We start from the raw sequence: 20,089 nt of genomic DNA on the forward strand, positions 1-20,089 counted from the left end.
TTTATCATAATAAAAATTTGACACAATTTTCTACAAAGATAAAATGTGACACAATTTTCTATAGAAATTAAATTTGGACTAATTTTTCTTTAGAAATAAAATTTTGACAATATTTTCTATAGAAATAAAAGTTTGACAAAATTTTCTATAGAAATAAAATTTTGACAAAATATTCCATGAAACTAAAATTTTGACAAAATTTTCTTTAGATATAAAATTTTGACAAAATTTTCTATAGAAATAAAATGTTGACAAAATTTTCTATAGAAATAAAATTTTGACAAATTTTTCTATAGAAATAAATTTTTGACAAAATTTTCTATAGAAAAAAAAGTTTGGCAAAATTTTCAATAGAAAGCAAATTTTGTCAAAATTTTCTATAGAAATAACATTTTGACAAAGTTTTTTATAGAAATAAAATTTTGACAAAATTTTCTGTAGAAATAAATTTTTGACAAAATTTTCTATAGAAATAAATTTTTGACAAAATTTTCTATAGGAATAAAATTTTGACAATATTTTCTATAGAAATAAAATTTTGACAAAATTTTGTATGGAATTAAAATTTTGACAAAATTTTCCATGGAACTAAAATTTTGACAAAACATTTCTATAGAATTAAAATTTTGACAAATTTTTCTGTAGAAATAAAATTTTGACAAAATTTTCTATAGAAATAAAATTTTGACAAAATTTTCTATAGAAATAAAAATTTGACAAAATTTTCTATAGAAATAAAATTTTGACCAAATATTCCATGAAACTAAAATTTTGACAAAATTTTCTATAGAAATAAAATTTTGACACAATTTTCTACAAAGATAAAATGTGACACAATTTTCTATAGAAATTAAATTTAGACTAATTTTTCTTCAGAAATAAAATTTTGACAAAATTTTCTATAGAAATAAATTTTTGACAAAATTTTCTATAGAAATAAATTTTTGACAAAATATTCCATAATACTAAAATTTTGACAAAATTTTCCATGGAACTAAAATTTTGACAAAATTTTCTATAGAAATAAAATTTTGACAATATTTTCTATAGAAATAAAATTTTTCTATAAAAAATAAAATTTTGACAATATTTTCTATAGACATAACATTTAGACAAAATTTTCTATAGAAATAAAATTTGACAAATTTTTCTATAAAAAGAAATAAAATTTTGATAACATTTTCTATGGAAATAAAATTTTGACAAAATTTTTTATAGAAATAAAATTTTGACAATATTTTCTATAGAAATAAAATTTTGACAAATTTTTCTTAGAAATAAAATTTGGACAAATTTTTGTAATAATAGTCTAGGTCGCAGTTTTGGTCCAAACGACTTCACATTTGGCACAAGTATGTTTTTTGACTCAGAATATAACCCTATTGATTTTGGAAGAAATCGCTTCAGATTTAGATATAGCTCCCATATATATCTTTCGCCCGATATGGACTAATATGGTCTCAGAAGCCAGAGTTTTACTCCAATTTGGTTGAAATTTTGCACTAGGAGTACAATTAGTAGCGTAGTCAAGTGTGCCAAATTTTATTGAAATTGGTTCAGATTTAGATATAGCTTCCATATATAGCTTTCGCCCGATTTACACTCATATGACCACAGAGGCCAATTTTTAACTCCGATTTAGTTGAAATTTTGCACAGGGAGTAGAATTAGCATTGTAGCTATGCGTGCCAAATTTGGTTGAAATCGGTTCAGATTTAGATATAGCTCCCATATATAGCTTTCGCCCGATTTACACTCATATGACCACAGAGGCCAATTTTTTGGTTCGATTTAAGTGAAATTTTGCACAGGGAGTAGAATTAGCATTGTAGCTATGTGTGCCAAATTTGGTTGAAATCGAATCAGATTTAGATATAGCTCCCATATATAGCTTTCGCCCGATTTACACTCATATGACTACAGAGACCAATTTTTAACTTCGATTTAGTTGAAATTTTGCACAGGGAGCAGAATTAGCATTGTAGCTATGCGTGCCAAATTTGGTTGAAATCGGTTCAGATTTAGATATAGCTCCCATATATATGCTTTTCTGATTTCGACAAAAATGGTCAAAATACCAACATTTTCCTTGTAAAATCGCCACTGCTTAGTCGAAAAGTTCTAAAAATGACTCTAATTTTCTTAAACTTCTAATACATATATATCGAGCGATAAATCATAAATAAACTCTTGCGAAGTTTCCTTAAAATTGCTGCAGATTTAAATGTTTCCCATATTTTTTTACTAACATTGTGTTCCACCCTAGTGCATTAGCCGACTTAAATTTTGAATCTATAGATTTTGTAGAAGTCTATCAAATTCTGTCCAGATCGAGTGATATTTAAATGGATGTATTTGGGACAAACCTTTATATATAGCCCCCAACACATTTGACGGATGTGATATGGTATCGAAAATTTAGATCTACAAAGTGGTGCAGGGTATAATAAAATCGGCCCCGCCCGACTTTAGACTTTCCTTACTTGTTTCCATATAATTTTTTGAGGTCCTACTTTATTTATTTATTTTGTTGGTCATTTGTAGTGTTTTTGTAAAAACCAAATTTTCGAGAAAATTTCTCTTATGTTAAGTCAAAATGTCTAAAATTTTTCTCAAAAGACAAAAAAATTTAAGAACTTTTCTCTAAAGAGGAAAGAGATGATTTAGTAGAAAATTCTCTCTAAAGGCTAAATTTCTAAGATATTTTACATTTTTAGGAAATTTTATGAAAAGAAAAATTCTTAAAAACAATCTCTTAAAGAATTAAATTCCAAAAATATCGAAAAAATGCAATATTTTAAGAATCTATGAACCTGGGTCCCGGGGAAATGAGCCTCAAAACCTAAATGAGGTTTCACCACAAAAATCATAAAATTTTGGTGTTGTTTTCCACATCAGAATCTATGAATATGGGTCCCGGGGAAATAAGCCTCAAAACCTAAATAAGGTTTCAACACAAAAATCATAAAATTTTGGTTTTGTTTTCCACATCAGTTTTTCGTGTCCTCCTTCATTTAGGTTTTGAGGGTCATTTTCATTTTCATTTATAGTGCCCAATTTTTCCCAAGAGAACGAGTGCAGTCCGATTCTATTTATATTTCCATAAGAAGGGAACTTGGGAATATCTTAAGCTTTGATCCATATTTTCATGTTTACAGGTGTCTAAGATTAAACTTTACATTTTTGCTGTCATAAATTTAATCTTCTATTTCGTATATCTATGCCAGAACAAATCTTCTTACATCCGTAATACTCCATTTTCATTGACTAGGATTTTTATGTAGTTTGTAGTCTTTTACCTTTCATGACCTGAATTTTAAATACTCCAAGAATGTAAGTAGAGGAAATCTTTTGTTTATCTTAACCCAATGAATATTTAAGCTTTGTCATTATTGCTTAATAAATATGTCGTCTGTTGGAGAGGGATTCCAAAAAAGGTTAACAAAAAGGTACCTGAAAAATTCAGTTTTTGTTAGAATTTTTTGTTAGATTTTTTTTAACAATTTAATTTGAAAATTATGTGACAAACTTTTGTGAGTCAAACAAGAATACCCCAAAAGCAAAAACATAAACCAATGTTTAAACGAAAACTCAGGACCATAACCTGAAGTGTTAGTTTAGTAGTCTCTCCTTTGTCTATATGGGACACACAAATCCACACCCAACACCTGAATTTTGTAGTGGATAACATTCAGTTTATATCGAATGTGCTGGAGGAAAAAATTTTGTTGGTCAGCAGTGAGACATTAACATTGTTTATCTTTTTGAAAAGGATTTGTAACCTTCAACCTAACATGTGCACCTCTAGTGAGGTTCAGAAAACCCTTGAGCTTTGTAGTGGAAACAATTTATAAAAAAAAACTACACAAATTTTATCTTATCTAAGGAGCAGGCTGACAATGTATTTTTTTTATCAAAGGTTTGAAATGGTTTTTTTGAGGATAGTCTAAAGGGGGCTATAAGATTTATATCAACAGGAGGAAATTTTCAATAGTTTTTTGACCCTGACCTTGAGTGCCAATGCGTAAAAGTTCCTTCTTACCTGTGTTCCTCCAAAACGTTTACAAGTATTATGAATCGTAACTAGGTAACTTGATTGTACCTATTTTTATGTTTTAATTTTAAAATTTTTGTTGTGGTTTAATTTCCCGAAAAATATTTATAGTAAAATTGAAAAAGCATCGCAACATTCTTTAATTACTAAGCAGAAGGTGGTCTGAAATATCCAGGAAAAACCTGAAGTACCACTTGCTGACCACAACAAAGAAAATGGAAATTATTTTCTATTTCTGATATTCATTTTTCGTTGGGTTCTTAACCTTTATTAATTCAATTAGTTTCAATATTACAGTATTCTATGGAAAGTAAAGTGATTTAAAAAGAATTTGATGCTTGAATAAAAACAAAATCAAATGGCACTTAAAGCCTCGTATTTCAAACACATAATTCGTGGAAATTTTATAAATAATTTGTTGTTAACTAAAATGTTCAAGGAAAAAAGTCGTCAAGGTAAATGTTTTAAGAAATTACCCTGGAGGCAATATTTCTAAGCGATTTCTTCTAAAGACAAAATTTAAAAAAAAAATCTACACAGACGAAATTTTCTCTAAGGGCAAAATTTCTACAGGTTTACTCTAAGAAAACATGCATTTATCATCATTACAATAGTAAATACATTTCGAAGCAAGACTGAAAAATAAAACAACAAAAACGATGACTAAAGAAAAATGTTAAAAATTTCCGAAATAAAAAAAAAAAACTCCAAAAGCAAAGTTCTAAGAAATTTTAACTAAAGTCAACATTAAAAAAAGTTTTTGCTAACGACAAAATTATAAAAAAATTTTCTCTTTAGATAACATTTCCAAAAATTTTCTTTAAAGACAAAATATACAGATTTTTTTTTTCTAACAATAAAATCTTCAAGAAATCATATCTAAAAAAATTCTAAGGCAAAATTTCTAAAAATTTTCTCAAAAGAAAAAATCAAAAAAAAAATCTAAAGGCAAAGGAAAGAATTTAATAGAGAATTATGCTTCTCAAAAGAAAAAATCCAAAGAAAAATCTAAAGGCAATGGAAAGAATTTAATAGATAATTATGTCTAAAGTCAAGTTTTAGAGAAAGTTAATTTTTTTATAAAATTTTATCAAAACAGAAAATTTCTAAAAATTTTATCGAAAGAAAAAATTAAAAAAAAAATCTAAAGAGAGAATTTAATAATTCTAACAATAAAATCTTCAAGAAATCATATCTAAAAAAATTCGAAGGCAAAATTTCTAAAAATTTTCTCAAAAGAAAAAATCAAAAAAAAAATCTAAAGGCAAAGGAAAGAATTTAATAGAGAATTATGCTTCTCAAAAGAAAAAATCCAAAGAAAAATCTAAAGGCAATGGAAAGAATTTAATAGATAATTATGTCTAAAGTCAAGTTTTAGAGAAAGTTAATTTTTTTATAAAATTTTATCAAAACAGAAAATTTCTAAAAATTTTATCGAAAGAAAAAATTAAAAAAAAAAAAATCTAAAGAGAGAATTTAATAGAGAATTCTGTCTAAAGTCAAATTTCAAAGAAAGTCAAAATTTTTATGAAATTTTATCAAAACACATAATTTCAAGATATTTTTCGAAAAATTCTACAAATTTTCTCAGAAGACAAAAACTCAAAAAAAAAAAAATCTACTGGTCTAATGTCAAATTTTAAAGAAAGTCAAAATTTTTATGAAATTTTATCAAAATACCAAAGACCAATTTTCCAAAAAAAATCTCGAAATAAAATATTTTAAGAAATTTGCAAAATTTCCAAGAGTTTTATCTACTGGCAATTCCTTTAAAAGATCTTCCTAAAAAAATATGAAAAAAAGAATAAAATAATTAACCAAAGACGAAATTTCTAAGAAATTTTTTTTTAGTACCAAATTTCTACGAAATGTTTTCTTAGTACCAAATTTCTACGAAATTTGTTCTTAGTACCAAATTTTGCTGATATTTTTTCTAAAGGCATAATTTATAAGAAATTTTCTTTAATGTAAAAATTTCCAAGAACTTTCCCTAGAGAAAATTTTATCAAAACAGAATTTTTTAATCTTTAGAAATTTTTCTCGAAAAAAAAAATATTAAAAAAAAATCTAAAGGCAAAGGAGAGAATTTAATAGAGAATTCTAAAGTCAAATTTCAAAGAATGTCAAAATGTTTATGAAATTTTATCAAAACACAAAATTTCAAGATATTTTTCGAAAAATTCTACAAATTTTCTCAGAAGACAAAAACTCAAAAAAAAAAAAAATCTGCTGGTCTAAAGACAAATTTTAGAGAAAGTCGAAATTTTTATGAAATTTTATCAACATACAAAATTTCAAGAAATTTTTCTATAATTTCCCCAATGACCAATTTTCCAAGAATTTTCTCAAAATAAAATATATCAAGAAATTTCTCTAAATGCAAAATTTCCAAGAGTTTTATCTACTGGCAATTTCTTTAAAAGATCTTCCCAAAAAAATATGAAAAAAAAATAAAATAATTAACCAAAGACGAAATTTCTAAGTACCAAATTTAGTACCAAATTTCTACGAATTGTTTTCTTAGTACCAAATTTCTACGCAATGTTTTCTTAGTACCAAATTTCTACGAAATTTTTTTAGTACCAAATTTTGCTGACATTTTTTTTAAAGGCAAAACATATAGGAAATTTTCTTTAATGTAAAAATTTCCAATAAATTTCCCTAGAGAAAACATTTTTAAGAAAGTTTTTCAAAAGACGAAAATTTTCGTAAAAATTTTCTCTAAAATCAAAAAATCTAATGAAATATATCTAATCAAATATATCGAAGACATTTTCTCGGAATATAATATTTCTAAAAAATCTACCCAAAAATTCTAAGAAATTTTTTCTAAATACAAAATTGACAAGAAATTCTCCCTAATGACAAATTTTGATAATTTTTTTAACGACAAAATTTCCGAAAAATATTCTCGACAAAATTTTTAAGAAATTTTCTTTAAAGACAAAATTTCAAAGAATTTTCACTAAATACAAAATATCCAAGAATTTCCAAGAATTTTTTTAGAGACAAAATTTTCTGGAATTTTTGTCTACCGCCAAAATTTGTAAGAAACTGAAAAATGTTTTCGACAAGATTTTTAAGAAATTTTCTTTAAAGACAAAAGTTCAAAAAATTTTCTCCAAATATCCAAGAATTTTTTTAGAGGCAAAATTTTCTGCAAATTTTGTCTGCCGTCAAAATTTCTAAGAATCTTTCTTAAAAAAAAATAAAGTTTACAAATTTTGTTTTTTTTTATACAAAATGTCCAAGAATTTTCTCTCTAAATAACATTTCCAAGAAATTTCTCCAAACACTAAATATCCATGTATTTTCTCTAATTTTCTTTAAGATTTTTTTTAATGAAAAAATTTCAAGATTTTTTTTTTCAAATACAACATTTCCATGAAATGTCTCTGATGCAATTTTTCTCCAAAGAAACATTTCAAACAAAATTAACAAAACCAAAATTGCTAAGACATTTTCTGCAAGGACCATATTTCTAAGAAATTTTCTCTAAAGTAAAACTTCCAAGTATATTACTTTCTAATGACAAAATGTTCAAGAATTTTTTTCTAAATTTCAAATAACTACGAAATTTTATCTAAAATAAAACTTCTAAAAAGTTTTCTCTAAAGACACAAATTTCTAAAAAATTCTTTTTAAAGACAAACACTTTCTAAGAAATTTTCACTACAGACAAATTTTTATAAGAAAATTTCTCTAAAGGAAAACTTCTAAGTATATTTTTTTCTAATGACAAAATGTTCAAGGATTTTTTTTCTAAATAGCAAACATCTACAAAATTATATCTTAAATAAAACATTTAAAAAATTTTCTCTAAAAACACAAATTTCTAAGAAGTTCTTTGTAAAGGAAAATTTTGTAAGAAATTTTCTCTAACGACAGAATTTCTAAGAAATTTTCACTAAATACAAAATATCCAAGAATTTCCAAGAACTTTTTTAAAGTCAATTTTTTACAAAGATATCTCTATCTAAAGTCAAAATTTTCTGGAAATTTTGTCCACTGTCAAAAGAAGAGCAGTTCACCAATGTGGTATCACAATGGACTGAATAGTCTAAGTGATACATCGGGCTGCCACATAACCCAACCTAATCTACTGTCAAAATTTCTAGGAAAGTTTCTCAAAAAAACAAAATTTTCAAAAATTTTTAAAAATTTTTAAAAAATGTCCAAGGATTTTCCATCAAAACAATATTTTCAAGAATTTTCTCTAAACACAAAATATCCAAGAATTTTGTTTTGTTTGTCTCTAAGGCAAATTTTCTCTAAAGAAACATTTCAAACAAATTTAACAAAGCCAAATTTGCTAAGACATTTTCCTGAAGGACCAAACTTTTAAGAAATTTTACTTTAAAGTAAAAATTCTAAGACATTTTTCCTTACGGCAAAATGTTAAAGGATTTTTTTTTCTTAATTTCAAATAACTACGAAATTTTATCTAAAATAAAAAAAATCTTTCTAAAGACAAAAACTTTTTAAAAAATTTTACTAAAGGCAAAAACTTTCTAAGAAATTTCTCTAACGACAGAATTTCTAGGAAATTTACTCTGATACAAAATATCCAAAAAATTTTTTAAAGCCAACTCTTTTACAAAGATGTCTCTAAATTCCAAATATTCTCAAAATTTTGTCTACGTCAAAATTTCTAAGAAAGTTTCTCAAAAAAAATTTCTCTAAATAATACATTTTCTCTCAAAACAAGAACTTTCTAAAAATATCCAAGAATTTTCTTCAAGAATTTATTTAAAGGAAACATTTTTAAGAATTTTTTCCATTAATTTTCTCTGAGGCAATTTTTCTCTAAAGAAACATTTCAAACAAATTTAACAAAGCAAAAATTGTTAAGACATTTTCTTTAAATTTGTTAAGAAATTTTCTCTAAAGTAAAACTTTTAAAAAATTTTTTCTAATGACAAAATGGCCAAGGATTTTTTTCTAAAAATCAAATATCTACGAAATTTTAACTAAACAAAACTTCTAAAATAAATTTTCTAAAGACACAAATTTCTAAGAAATTCTTTCTAAAGACAAAAACTTTCTAAGAAATTTTCTCAAAAAAACTAAATTTTCTCTAACGACAGAATTTCGTAGAAGTTTTCTCTAAAGACTTATGCCCATATTCATAATAATTTACTGACAGTTTATCGAACGAATTTGTATGGTAATAGTAGGTTTAAAGTTCATGTTAACTTTTATGAATATGGGAGTTAGTTTCCAAACAAAAATCTCTGAGTACAAAATATTTAAAAACAAGTATATACGGCCGTAAGTTCGGCCTGGTCGAAGCTTATGTACCCTCCACCATGGCTTGCGTATAAACTTCTTCTAAACGTACCAAGAGGCTCCAAATCCAAATCTAGGGATCGATTTATATGTGGGCTATATATGATTATGGACTGATATAGACCACTTTTGGCATGGTTGTTAAATATCATATACTACCACCACGTACCAAATTTCAACCAGATCGGATGAATTTTGCTTCTCCAAAAGGCACCGGAGGTCAAATCTGGAGATCGGTTTATATGGGGGTTATATATAATTATGGACTGATATGAACCAATTCCTGCATGGTTGTTGGATACCATATGTTAACACCACGCTCCAAATATCAACTGAATCAGATGAATTTTGGTCTTCCAAGAGGCTCCGGAGGTCAAATCTGGGGATTGGTTTATACGGGGGCTATATATAATTATGGACCGATGTGGACCAATTTTTGCATGTTTGTTAAAGACCATATACTAACACCATGTCCCAAATTTCAGCCGGATGAAATTTGATTCTCTTAGAGGCTCCGAAAGCCAAATCGGGGGGTCAGTTTATATGGGGGCTATATATAATTATGGACCGATGTGGACCCATTTTTGCATGGTTGTTAGAGACCATATACTAACACCATGTACCAAATTTCCGGATCGGATGAAATTTGCTTCTGTTAGAGGGTCTGCAAGCCAAATTTGGTGGTCCGTTTATATGGGGGCTATACGTAAAAGTGGACCGATACGGTCCATTTGCAATACCATCCGACCTACATCAATAACAACTGCTTGTGCCAAGTTTCAAGTCGATAGCTTGTTTCGTTCGGAAGTTAGCGTGATTTCAACAGACGGACGGACATGCTCAGATTGACTCAGAATTTCACCACGACCCAGAATATATATACTTTATGGGGTCTTAGAGCAATATTTCGATGTGTTACAAATGGAATGACAAAGTTAAAAAATAAAAAAATTCTCTCAAAAGCCAGCATTTTAATTTTGTTTCTTTTCTTTCTAAAGACAAAACCTTTTCTTAATTTATAAGATTTTTTTTTTGGCACAAAATATTTAAGATTTTTTTTTCTAAAGACAAAATTTATAAGAAATTTTTCTTATACCTAATAAATATCAATATTATATTTAATAATAATTTTCTTAACAACAAATATTGTAAGAAAGTATCCCTAACACAAAAAAAATTATAAAATGTCTGTAAAGGCTAAAATTAAAAAAAAATTAAAAATAGACAACATTGCTAAAAAAATTCTCCAAAGATCAAATGTTTAAGAACTTTTTTCGAAAAGCAAAATTTCCGAAAAATTGTCTATAAATCCAAAATTTTAAGAAAATTTTTCCAGAAACAAAATTTCCAATAAATTTGGTATAAACAAAAAAAAAACCTAAAGGCCGGTGAGTACCTGTTGCGAGAATTTTACTTCCCATAAGAAATTCATTGCCAGTTATGATACCGAAATCTTCGGCAGCATTCACCTCCGCAAGCTGGAACGCAAGTTATAAAGGAAATGTCTTTGAATTATCATTAACAACAAAATTTTATACAGTTCTTGTGAAGACCAATTTTAAAAACAAATTCACAATTGTTGGGAAATTTTTTCTAACAATAAAGTTTCCAAGAAATTTTCTTTGAAAAGAAAATTCTAAAATTTTCTCTAAAAAAATTCTAAGATATTTTCTCTAAAGGCTAAATTTGTAAGAAATTTTCTAAACAAATGAAATTTTATGAAATTATTTTTCAATGTGTATTTAGCATACATTGCTCCAGGTTCATTTTATTTTGTTATTTCTCCTTCACAAATATTCTGGGCAATTAATATTTACCTTCCTCAATCAGTGGTCATGACAACATTATTCTTACATAGAGAAGTTGGCCCCTGTAAACATTGATTTTCTGTCAACATTCTCTAAAGCAGAGAAACAAATAATATTTATACCACCTTAATTCATAAAGCATGGAAATGATGCTGGTTACAGTTTTATAGCTTTTGGTCGATTTTGTTCCCCTCTGCACTCATTTCCATGCCACAAGGCATCTAATTAAAAGTTTTTCAAGTCAACAAAATATAAGAACCCAAAAAGACATACAAATATTTTGCAAAAAAAAAAATGAACAAAAATTTTTAGTCGAACTTTCTATTGATTCTAAACTTTCTATTGATCGAATGAAGGCAAATGGTTTGAATGTGGGTGAAAAGGTGGTGGTGATGGTGGAGGAAACGGAAAGTATATTGGTAACTTATGAACTAGAATTTTATGTAAACCAGCAAATATGGTACTGACATGCTGGTTTGTTTTTTTTTGTTGTTCCAAGCCAATAATGGCATCGAACTTACGAACTACAATTAAATTGGCAAAGTAGGTAAACAAAGTTTCCTAGGTTTCTCTTGACAATTTCGTTAATGAGGATTGAAATTGGCTCAAATATTGAATGGTAATTTTCCTAAGCTATCAAAAAGACTGAGAAAAGCTAAATGAGAAGACTTAATGGGTCTGGTGTTTACGGGGTATGGAGCAAATCTAAATGAACATTTTCTAATTTTTCTATTTATTTTTAGTTTTTTTTGTTGTTGAAAATTTTCATGCATATGAAGTTTTATGCTTGTATTATAATGGGATTTCTGGCATTATAATGGGACTTATATTCAATGGAAAAGGTAAAAAAGACAAAATAATTGGTAGGACTAAACCAGTCGAACAAATTTTCATAAAATTAGTGAAAAATCGGGTATGCAGAAAAAGGCTCCCGGAACTTTTGCACATCCATAGAAGGCTCTGATCTTTAGACAATTAACAATTGAACATGGAGTTTATATTTCTGGGCTCTTACTAGAAGTTGGAAGTAAATCCGAAGCTGGTCGTTAATTTTTGTAGCCAGTTGAAGGGGATTTACCCTTTCTCAGTCACTGATGAGTTGACTATATTTTCTGGTTGACCTCCTTCTACGTCCTTTGTGATATTGAAGGCAACCAAAAGAGTTAAGAGTTTTAAAAATATATCCAAAATGTCGGACAAGTGAGGGTCTACCATCCCATGTAGTATTTAAAAGAAAGTACCGAGTTTTTGTCGCAGAACTGCCTTCCCCAAAAATATCAAGTAATGTGGAGATAATTTTAAATTTCTAAAAAAATCGTGTAAGAGAAGGTCCATCTTTCCTGTCAGATATTAAAACAGAAAATCGTATGAGACGTATTATAAATGAAAGAGGAAATCGTATGAGACGTATTAGCTTAGATTTTCTCTAATGATAAAGTATATATAAATTTTTCTATAAAAACAAAATTTCTAAGAAATTTCCAAAGAAATCAAAAAGAAATTACCTCTAAAGACAAAATATCTGCAAAGTTTTCTGTCATATATCAAAACATAAGTTATCTCATTTGTGACCATATGATCGATTTCTGCAAAAAATCGTATGTAAAGGATCAGGTTAGATTTTCTCTAAAGACAAAATTTCTAAGATTTTCTTTTTAAAGACAAAGGGTCCAAAAAGGTGCCCAAGAAATTTCCTCTTAAGATGAAATTTCCCAGAAATTTACTCTTAAGACAACATTTCTTACACGGACGAAAAAGACTAGTTTTCATATGTTTGGGTGTAAAAATTATATGTTTGGAACTCAAATTTGTTAACACAATATTTTTGAGTGCAAGCATATAATGTTCATAAACTAGCATAACATGTTTGGGACGTATATATGATAGTATGTTAGAACATATTATGTTTGGGACATAAAATGTTTGTAAATATAATATGCTTAGATGCGAACATATATTAATTTAGAAATAGCCTATAAATTTATGTGTTTAGAAAGAGAGACCTAGAGAGTATGCTGCAAGTAAAATAATGGAAGTAACCAATTGTCGCCTTAAAAATATATCTACATAAAGAAAATTTCATTAAAATTTTTTCTACCAGTGTATGCCCTAAGGTGAAACATAATATGATTGAATAATACAAACAATATTTTGTTTGGGCCAATCCTGAAAATATATATGCTTGAAGCTAAATGCGTTTTGGTTATATGTTACAGAAGCGTTTTTTTTGAGAGTGTAGATATTTTCTCTAAAACCAAATTTCTAAGAAATTTCCTTTACAGACAATGTTTTCAAGAATTTTTTGCTAAAGACGTAATTTCTAAGAAATTTCCTCCATGGCAAAGTTTCCATGAATTTTTCCCTAAATACAAAATTTCCTAAAATTTCTTTTTCAAGACAAAATTTCCAAGGATTTTCTCTAAAAATAAAATTTCGAAAATTTTTTTTCTGAAGAAAAAATTTTTAAGAATTTTTTTCTAAAAGCAAAATTACCACGGAAGTTTCTCTACAGACAAAATTTCCAAGAAATTTTCTCTAAAGACAAGATATATAAAATAGATTCTCTAAATACGGAATTTCTAAGAATTTTTCTCTAAGTATAAAATTTCCAAGAATTTCCTTTAAAGACATAATTTCTAAGAATTTTTTTAGCTGATGGCCTTAGCAGCCAATGCTACTTTTCCCTTTTTTATCATACATTTACTGTATGATTAAAATAAACAATAAATAAATAAAATAAGAATTTTTTTTTTATAAAGACATAATTTCTAAGAATTTTTTTCTAAAGGAAAATATTCTAAGAAATTTTCTCTAAGGACATATTTTCTTAGAAATTTTCTCTAGAAATTGCTAAAGACAAACTTTGCACGAAATTTCTGCTAAAGACAAAATTTCCAAAAACTTTCCTCTAACGGCAAAATTTCCAAGAATTTTTCTTTAAAGACAAAATTTCTAAGAATTTTTTCTAAAGACCAACTTTCCAAGAAGTTCCTTTAAAGACAACATTTCTACGAAATTTTCATTGACTACAACATTTTTAAGAATATTCCTCTAAAGACAAAATTTCTATGAATTTTTCTCTCAAGACAAATTTTTCAAGAATTTCCTTTAAAGACAACATTTTGAAGAAATTTTCACTAAATACAAAGTTCCAACAATTTTTTCTCTAAATTGCCTCTAATGACAAAATATGTAAGAAATTTTCTCTACAGACAAAGTTTCCAAGAATTTTTCCAAAATAACAAAATTTTCAAGAATTTTCTCTAAAGACGAAATATTTAAGAAATTTTTCTACTGATAAGATTTCTACAAAATATTTTCTAGAGACAAAATTTCTAAAAAAGTTCCTCTAGAGACAACATTTCTAAGACATTTTCTCTAAGGACAAAATTTCTAAGAAATTATCTCCAAAGACAATTTTTTTTTAGAGTTTTTCTGAATTTGTAAGAAATTTTCTTTATAGACAAAGTTTCTAAGAATTTTCTCTAAAGACAAAATTTTTAAGAAATTTTTCTATTGACAAAATTTCTACAAAATATTTTCTAAAGACGAAAATTCTAAGAAATTTATTCTAGAGACAAATTTTCTAAAACATTTTCTCAAAGAACAAAATTTCTAAGACAGTTTCTCTATGAACAAAAGTTCTAATAAATTTTTTCTAAGGACAACATTTCTAAAAAATTTTTTCCAAAGACAATTTTGTTTAGAATTAATGAGAAATTATTTCTTAAGACAAAATTTCTAAGAAATTTGCTTCAAAGTGTTTAAGAAACTTTTTCTGAAGACAAATTTTCTTAAATATTTTCTATGAAGACAATTTTCTTTAAGGACAAAATTTCTTAGAAATTTTCTCTAAAGACAGAAATTTCCTATAAATGCAAATTTTCTTAGAAATTTCCTCTAAAGACAAAGTTTCCCCAATTTTTTCTCTAAATTGCCTCTAATGACTAAGTATGTAAGAAATTTTCTCTACAGACAAAGTTTCCAAGAATTTTTCCGCAAAGACAAACTTTCCAAAAATTTTCTCTAAAGTTAAAGTTCTTAAGAAGTTTTTCTACTGACAAAATTACTACAAAATATTTTCTAAAGACAAAATTTCTAAAAAATTTTCTCTAGAAACCAAATTTCTAAGACATTTTCTCTAAGGACAAAATTTCTAATAAATTTTCTCCAAAAACAAATTTTTTTAGAGTTTTTCTAAATTTTGTTAGAGAAATTTGAAGACGAACATTCTAAGAAATTTCCTCTACAAACAAATTTTCGAAGATATCTTCTCTAAGGACCAAATTTCTAAGACATTTTCTCTAAGAACAAAAGTTCTAAGAAATTTTTTCTAAGGACAAAATTTCTAAAAAATGTTTTCCAAAAACAAAATTATTTAGAATTAATGAGAATTTTTTCTTAAGACAAAATTTCTAAGAAATTTGCTTTATAGACAAAGCTTTTAAGAAGAAGAAAATTTTTCTAAAATATTTTCTCTACACAGAAAAAAATATCACCAAAATATTTCCAATTAAAAAGTTAATTGAAGTTGAAAATTTTTTCAATTAATAAATTAATTGATACAATTAACTTTTTAATCATGATAGAAAATTAAGTTAATTAAGTCAATGATTGAACATTTTAAAATTTTTAATTAAAAAATTAATTGATACAATTAACTATTTAATCAAATTCGGAAGACTAATTCAGTTAAAAAAAGTGCTGATTTTTTTTATAATTTTTAATGAAAAATGTATTTCAACCAATCATTTGTTAATCCAAATAAAAACTTTAAGCCAATTCAGAAAGTAATTAAAAATAGTTACCTTTTTTAATTAATAAATTATTTGAGCTTTGCAATCAACATCAATTAAATTTTTAATTGAATCAATTAAAAAATTAATTGAAATTTGCTGAAAAAAATCAATTAATTTTTTAATCAAGAATTTTTTCTATGCCCAATTAAAACTGTGATTGATACTATCATTTTCGTGATTGAAGACATTTCAATTAAAAAATTAATTGGATCAATTAATTTGGTGATTGAATCAGAAAAAAAAATTTTTGTGTGTAAAGACAAAATTTCTAAAAATTTTCTCTAAGGACTAAATTTCTGAGAATTTTTTTGGAAAGACAAAAATTTCCTATAAATGCAAATTTTTTTAGAAATTTCCTCTAAAAACAAAATTTCTTAAAAAATTCCTCCAAAGACAATGTTTCCCTAAAAGCCAAATTTCTATGATTATTTCTCAAATTTTCTATGTAATAAGACAAAGTTATCGAGTTTTTTTCTCTAAAGACAAAATTTCTTAGAAATTTCTCTAAGGACAAAATTTCTTAGAAATTTTCTCTAAGGATGAAATTTCTTAGAAATTTTCTCCAATGATGAAATTTCTTCGAAATTTACTTTTTTCAAAATAAAAAAATTTCTACAAAATTTTCTCAAAAGACAAAATTTCTAAAAAAAATCCTCTAAAGACAAAATTTATTCTTAAGACAATGTTTCTAGGTTAGGTTAGGTTAGGTGGCAGCCCGATGTATCAGGCTCACTTAGACTATTCAGTCCATTGTGATACGACATTGGTTAACTTCTCTCTTATCATTGAGTGCTGCCCGATTCCATGTCGAATCAGGAATCGAACCCACGATCTTGTGTATGCAAGGCATGCTAACCATTGCACCACAGTGGCTCCAATGTTTCTAAGGATGTGTTTCTAAATTTTTTCTAAAGACAAATTTTCAAAATAAATTTACTCCAAATTTTCCTCAAAGACAATTTTTTTTTTAGAAATTTTCTCCAAAGACAATATTTTCAAGAATGTTTCTCTAAAGACAAATTTTGTAAGAAATTTCTCTAAGGACAAAATATCTTCGAAAATTTCTTTAAAAACTAAACTTTTACGAAATTTTTTTTGAACCAAAAAAAAAAAAAAAAATATTATTACAAAATTATGTCCAAAGAAAAAAATTTCTAAAAAATTTTCTCGAAAGCCAAAATTTTTATAAAATTTTCCCTAGTGACAAAATTTCCAAGAATTTTTCCCCAAAGACAAAATTTTCAAGAAATTTTCTTTAAAGCCAAAAGTCCTCAGAAATTCTTTCTACAGAGAAAATTTTTAAAAAAATTATTTTTTTTTTTATAAAACAAAAATATGAAAGGGTGGTCTCATATAAACTACATAACTTATCGTAAAGTGTCATACAATTTTTTTGTTAAGGGTTAGTGTCTAAATTCAGAATTTACCGCTTGTAAAAAGCTGTAGAAGCGGGAACGTATGAGGATTTTGGTTTTGCTGGGGGAGTTAATATTTTTTTAATAGACAAAGTACTCTATATTTTAATAGAATATATTAAATAATGTTTGATTTTTTTTTTAATTTTAAAATTTTTCTTACTTTGCCAGAATTCTTCAAAAAGCCCACCGAAAAAATCATATTAACATTAATTGCATGGATCCTTTGGGTCGTCGTGCTCTTACTTTGGCCATTGACAATGAGAACTTGGAAATGGTGGAACTCTTAGTGATAATGGGTGTTGAGACTAAGGATGCCTTACTTCATGCCATCAATGCTGAATTTGTCGAGGCAGTGGAACTCTTATTGGAGCATGAAGAGTTGATATACAAAGAAGGTGACCTATATGTAAGTATACAGAGAGTTAGAGACAAAGGAAATGATAAGAAATCGGAGTGTCTTATCATTCTCATAAGTACACTTATACACAAACATACATATACTCATACAGGCACACATTCATATTTCCCATATGTTGAAATGTGTGTTGCGGTTTTTTTTTTTTGTTTGTTTTATTCTCCAGGCATCCATAATGCGGAAGTTGATTTTGTGTTCTTTGTGGTAAATGGTAACACAATTTCAAGTACTTGTTGTCTTCTTCTGGTTTGTTTGGGTAGGCGGGGGAAATGTGATTTTGAGGATGAGGGGGAAAATCTTTGTGGAATAATCTTTAATTAGACATCAGTCATTAGGCACGTTTGTTACCAAAGCTGGTTGTTTAGAGCTCTCCCTTTCACCTCTCTTCTCCTCACCCCTGCAAGCTGCAATAAAGTCTTAGGCTATTAAGCTCTCTTTGTTATATCCACTTCAAGCTGTGCCAAAGGCTACAAGCCAATATTAACTTCCTGCTATTTTGTGTTTTTTGCTTTTGCTTTTGCTTTTGCATTAGCTTCTTGTTGCTCGAAAAAGCACTAAACTGATGGAGCATGAGGATAATAATTTGCTCAGCTTTTGTAATGAGCATTCCCTTTTTGGATTCATTTTTATATTCGTACAATCATCATTATTCTTATTTATGACTGCTTGTCTATGGCTCTTGGGTAGAAAGATGGTTTTGACTTCCACAGAGGGGAGGAATGAGAGGTAGTCTTGATGCACACTCCTCGCTCCCTCTATTTTTTTCGGAAAGAGTGTAAAGAAAATTCAATTTAATTTGTGTTGGTTTTTTTTTTGGAAACGTTGACGTTTTAATGATGTCTCTTTTGCACTTTCATGCTATAACAGGTGCGTTAGGGAAATTATGCCGGAAGCATTGGTTGCAGGTTTTCAAAGTCATTCATTCTTGATGTCATCAATTTTTTGAGGGCTCTGTTGATTAGAGTTCTTGTTAAGGAGATAAGGAAATAGGGAGACAAAATTGTTGATATATATAAAAAAGAAATTATGTTCCAAGAAGTTTTTAACTCTTGCTTCTTTTACAAAGATTTTTGCATACTAACTGGTTTATTCTATTTTTAAAAGATTGAGAATCAAGAACAGCAGTAAATTTTGGAACAAAGCTCCATTATCTTTAAAGATTTTCTTTTCAAAAATCCAAAGCTGTGGTATAAAATAATTTAAAATCTTTGGAATGCCAATTTGCTGGCCTAGAAAAGAGTTCAAGAATATTTTCTATAGCAATAAAATTTTGACAACATTTTTTATAGAAATAAAATTTTGACAAAATTTTCTATAAAAATAAAATTTTGGAAAATTTTTATAGAAATAAAATTTTGCGAAAATTTTCTATAGAAATAAAATTTTGACAAAATTTTCTATAGAAATAAAATTTTGAGAAAATTTTCTATAGAAATAAAAATTTGAGAAAATTTTGCATAGAAAAAAAAATTGACAACATTTTTTACAGAAATAAAATTTCATAAATTTTTTTATAGAAATAAAATTTTGACAACATTTTTTATAGAAATAAAATTTTGAGAAAATTTTCTATAGAAATAAAATTTTGACAAAATTTTCTATAGAAATAAAATTTTCATAAAAATTTTCTATAGAAATAAAATTTTAACTAAATTTTCTCCAAAAATAAAATTTTGACAAAATTTTCTATAGAAATAAAATTTTGACAAAATTTTTATATAGAAATAAGATTTTGACAAAATTTTCCAGAGAAATGAAATTTTGACAAAATTTTCTATAGAAATAAAATTTTGATAAAATTTTCTATAGAAATAAAGTTTTTGGCAAAATTTTAGAAAAAAAAATTTGAGAAAATTTTACATAAAAAAATGTTGACAAAATGTTATTAAATAAAATAAAAAATATTGACAAAATTTTCTATAGAAATAAAATTTTCATTAAAATTTTCTATAGAAATAAAATTTTGACATCATTAAAAAAAAATATTTTAACTAAATTTTCTCCAAAAATAAAATTTTAACAAAATTTTCTATAGAAATAAAATTTTGGCATCATTTTTTATAAAAACTAAAATTTTGACAAAATTTTTATATAGAAATAAGATTTTGACAAAATTTTCCAGAGAAATGAAATTTTGACAAAACATTCTTTAGAAATAAAATTTTGATAAAATTTTCTATAGAAATAAAGTTTTTGACAAATTTTTTGAAAAACAATTTTGAGAAAATTTTACATAAAAAAATTTTTTTTTGACAAAATTTTTTTAGAAATAAAATTTTCATAATTTTTTTTTATAGAAATAAAAT

At 26.3% G+C, this 20,089-nt stretch overlaps 1 protein-coding gene across 3 annotated transcripts in view; it reads left to right on the plus strand.

Annotated features, from left to right (window-relative positions):
• Positions 1–20,089, plus strand: part of trpl (transient receptor potential-like) — a 70,736-nt gene that overhangs the window by 22,560 nt on the left and 28,087 nt on the right. For all 3 annotated transcript variants that reach the window (XM_075309913.1, XM_075309914.1, XM_075309912.1), the window contains one exon: positions 17,537–17,774. In XM_075309913.1, the coding sequence (XP_075166028.1) occupies positions 17,537–17,774 (238 nt within the window). The remainder of the gene's footprint in view (positions 1–17,536; positions 17,775–20,089) is intronic.

Source organism: Haematobia irritans, chromosome 5 (genome assembly GCF_050003625.1).
Source record: "Haematobia irritans isolate KBUSLIRL chromosome 5, ASM5000362v1, whole genome shotgun sequence".
In the NCBI taxonomy this organism is placed as follows: domain Eukaryota; kingdom Metazoa; phylum Arthropoda; class Insecta; order Diptera; family Muscidae; genus Haematobia; species Haematobia irritans.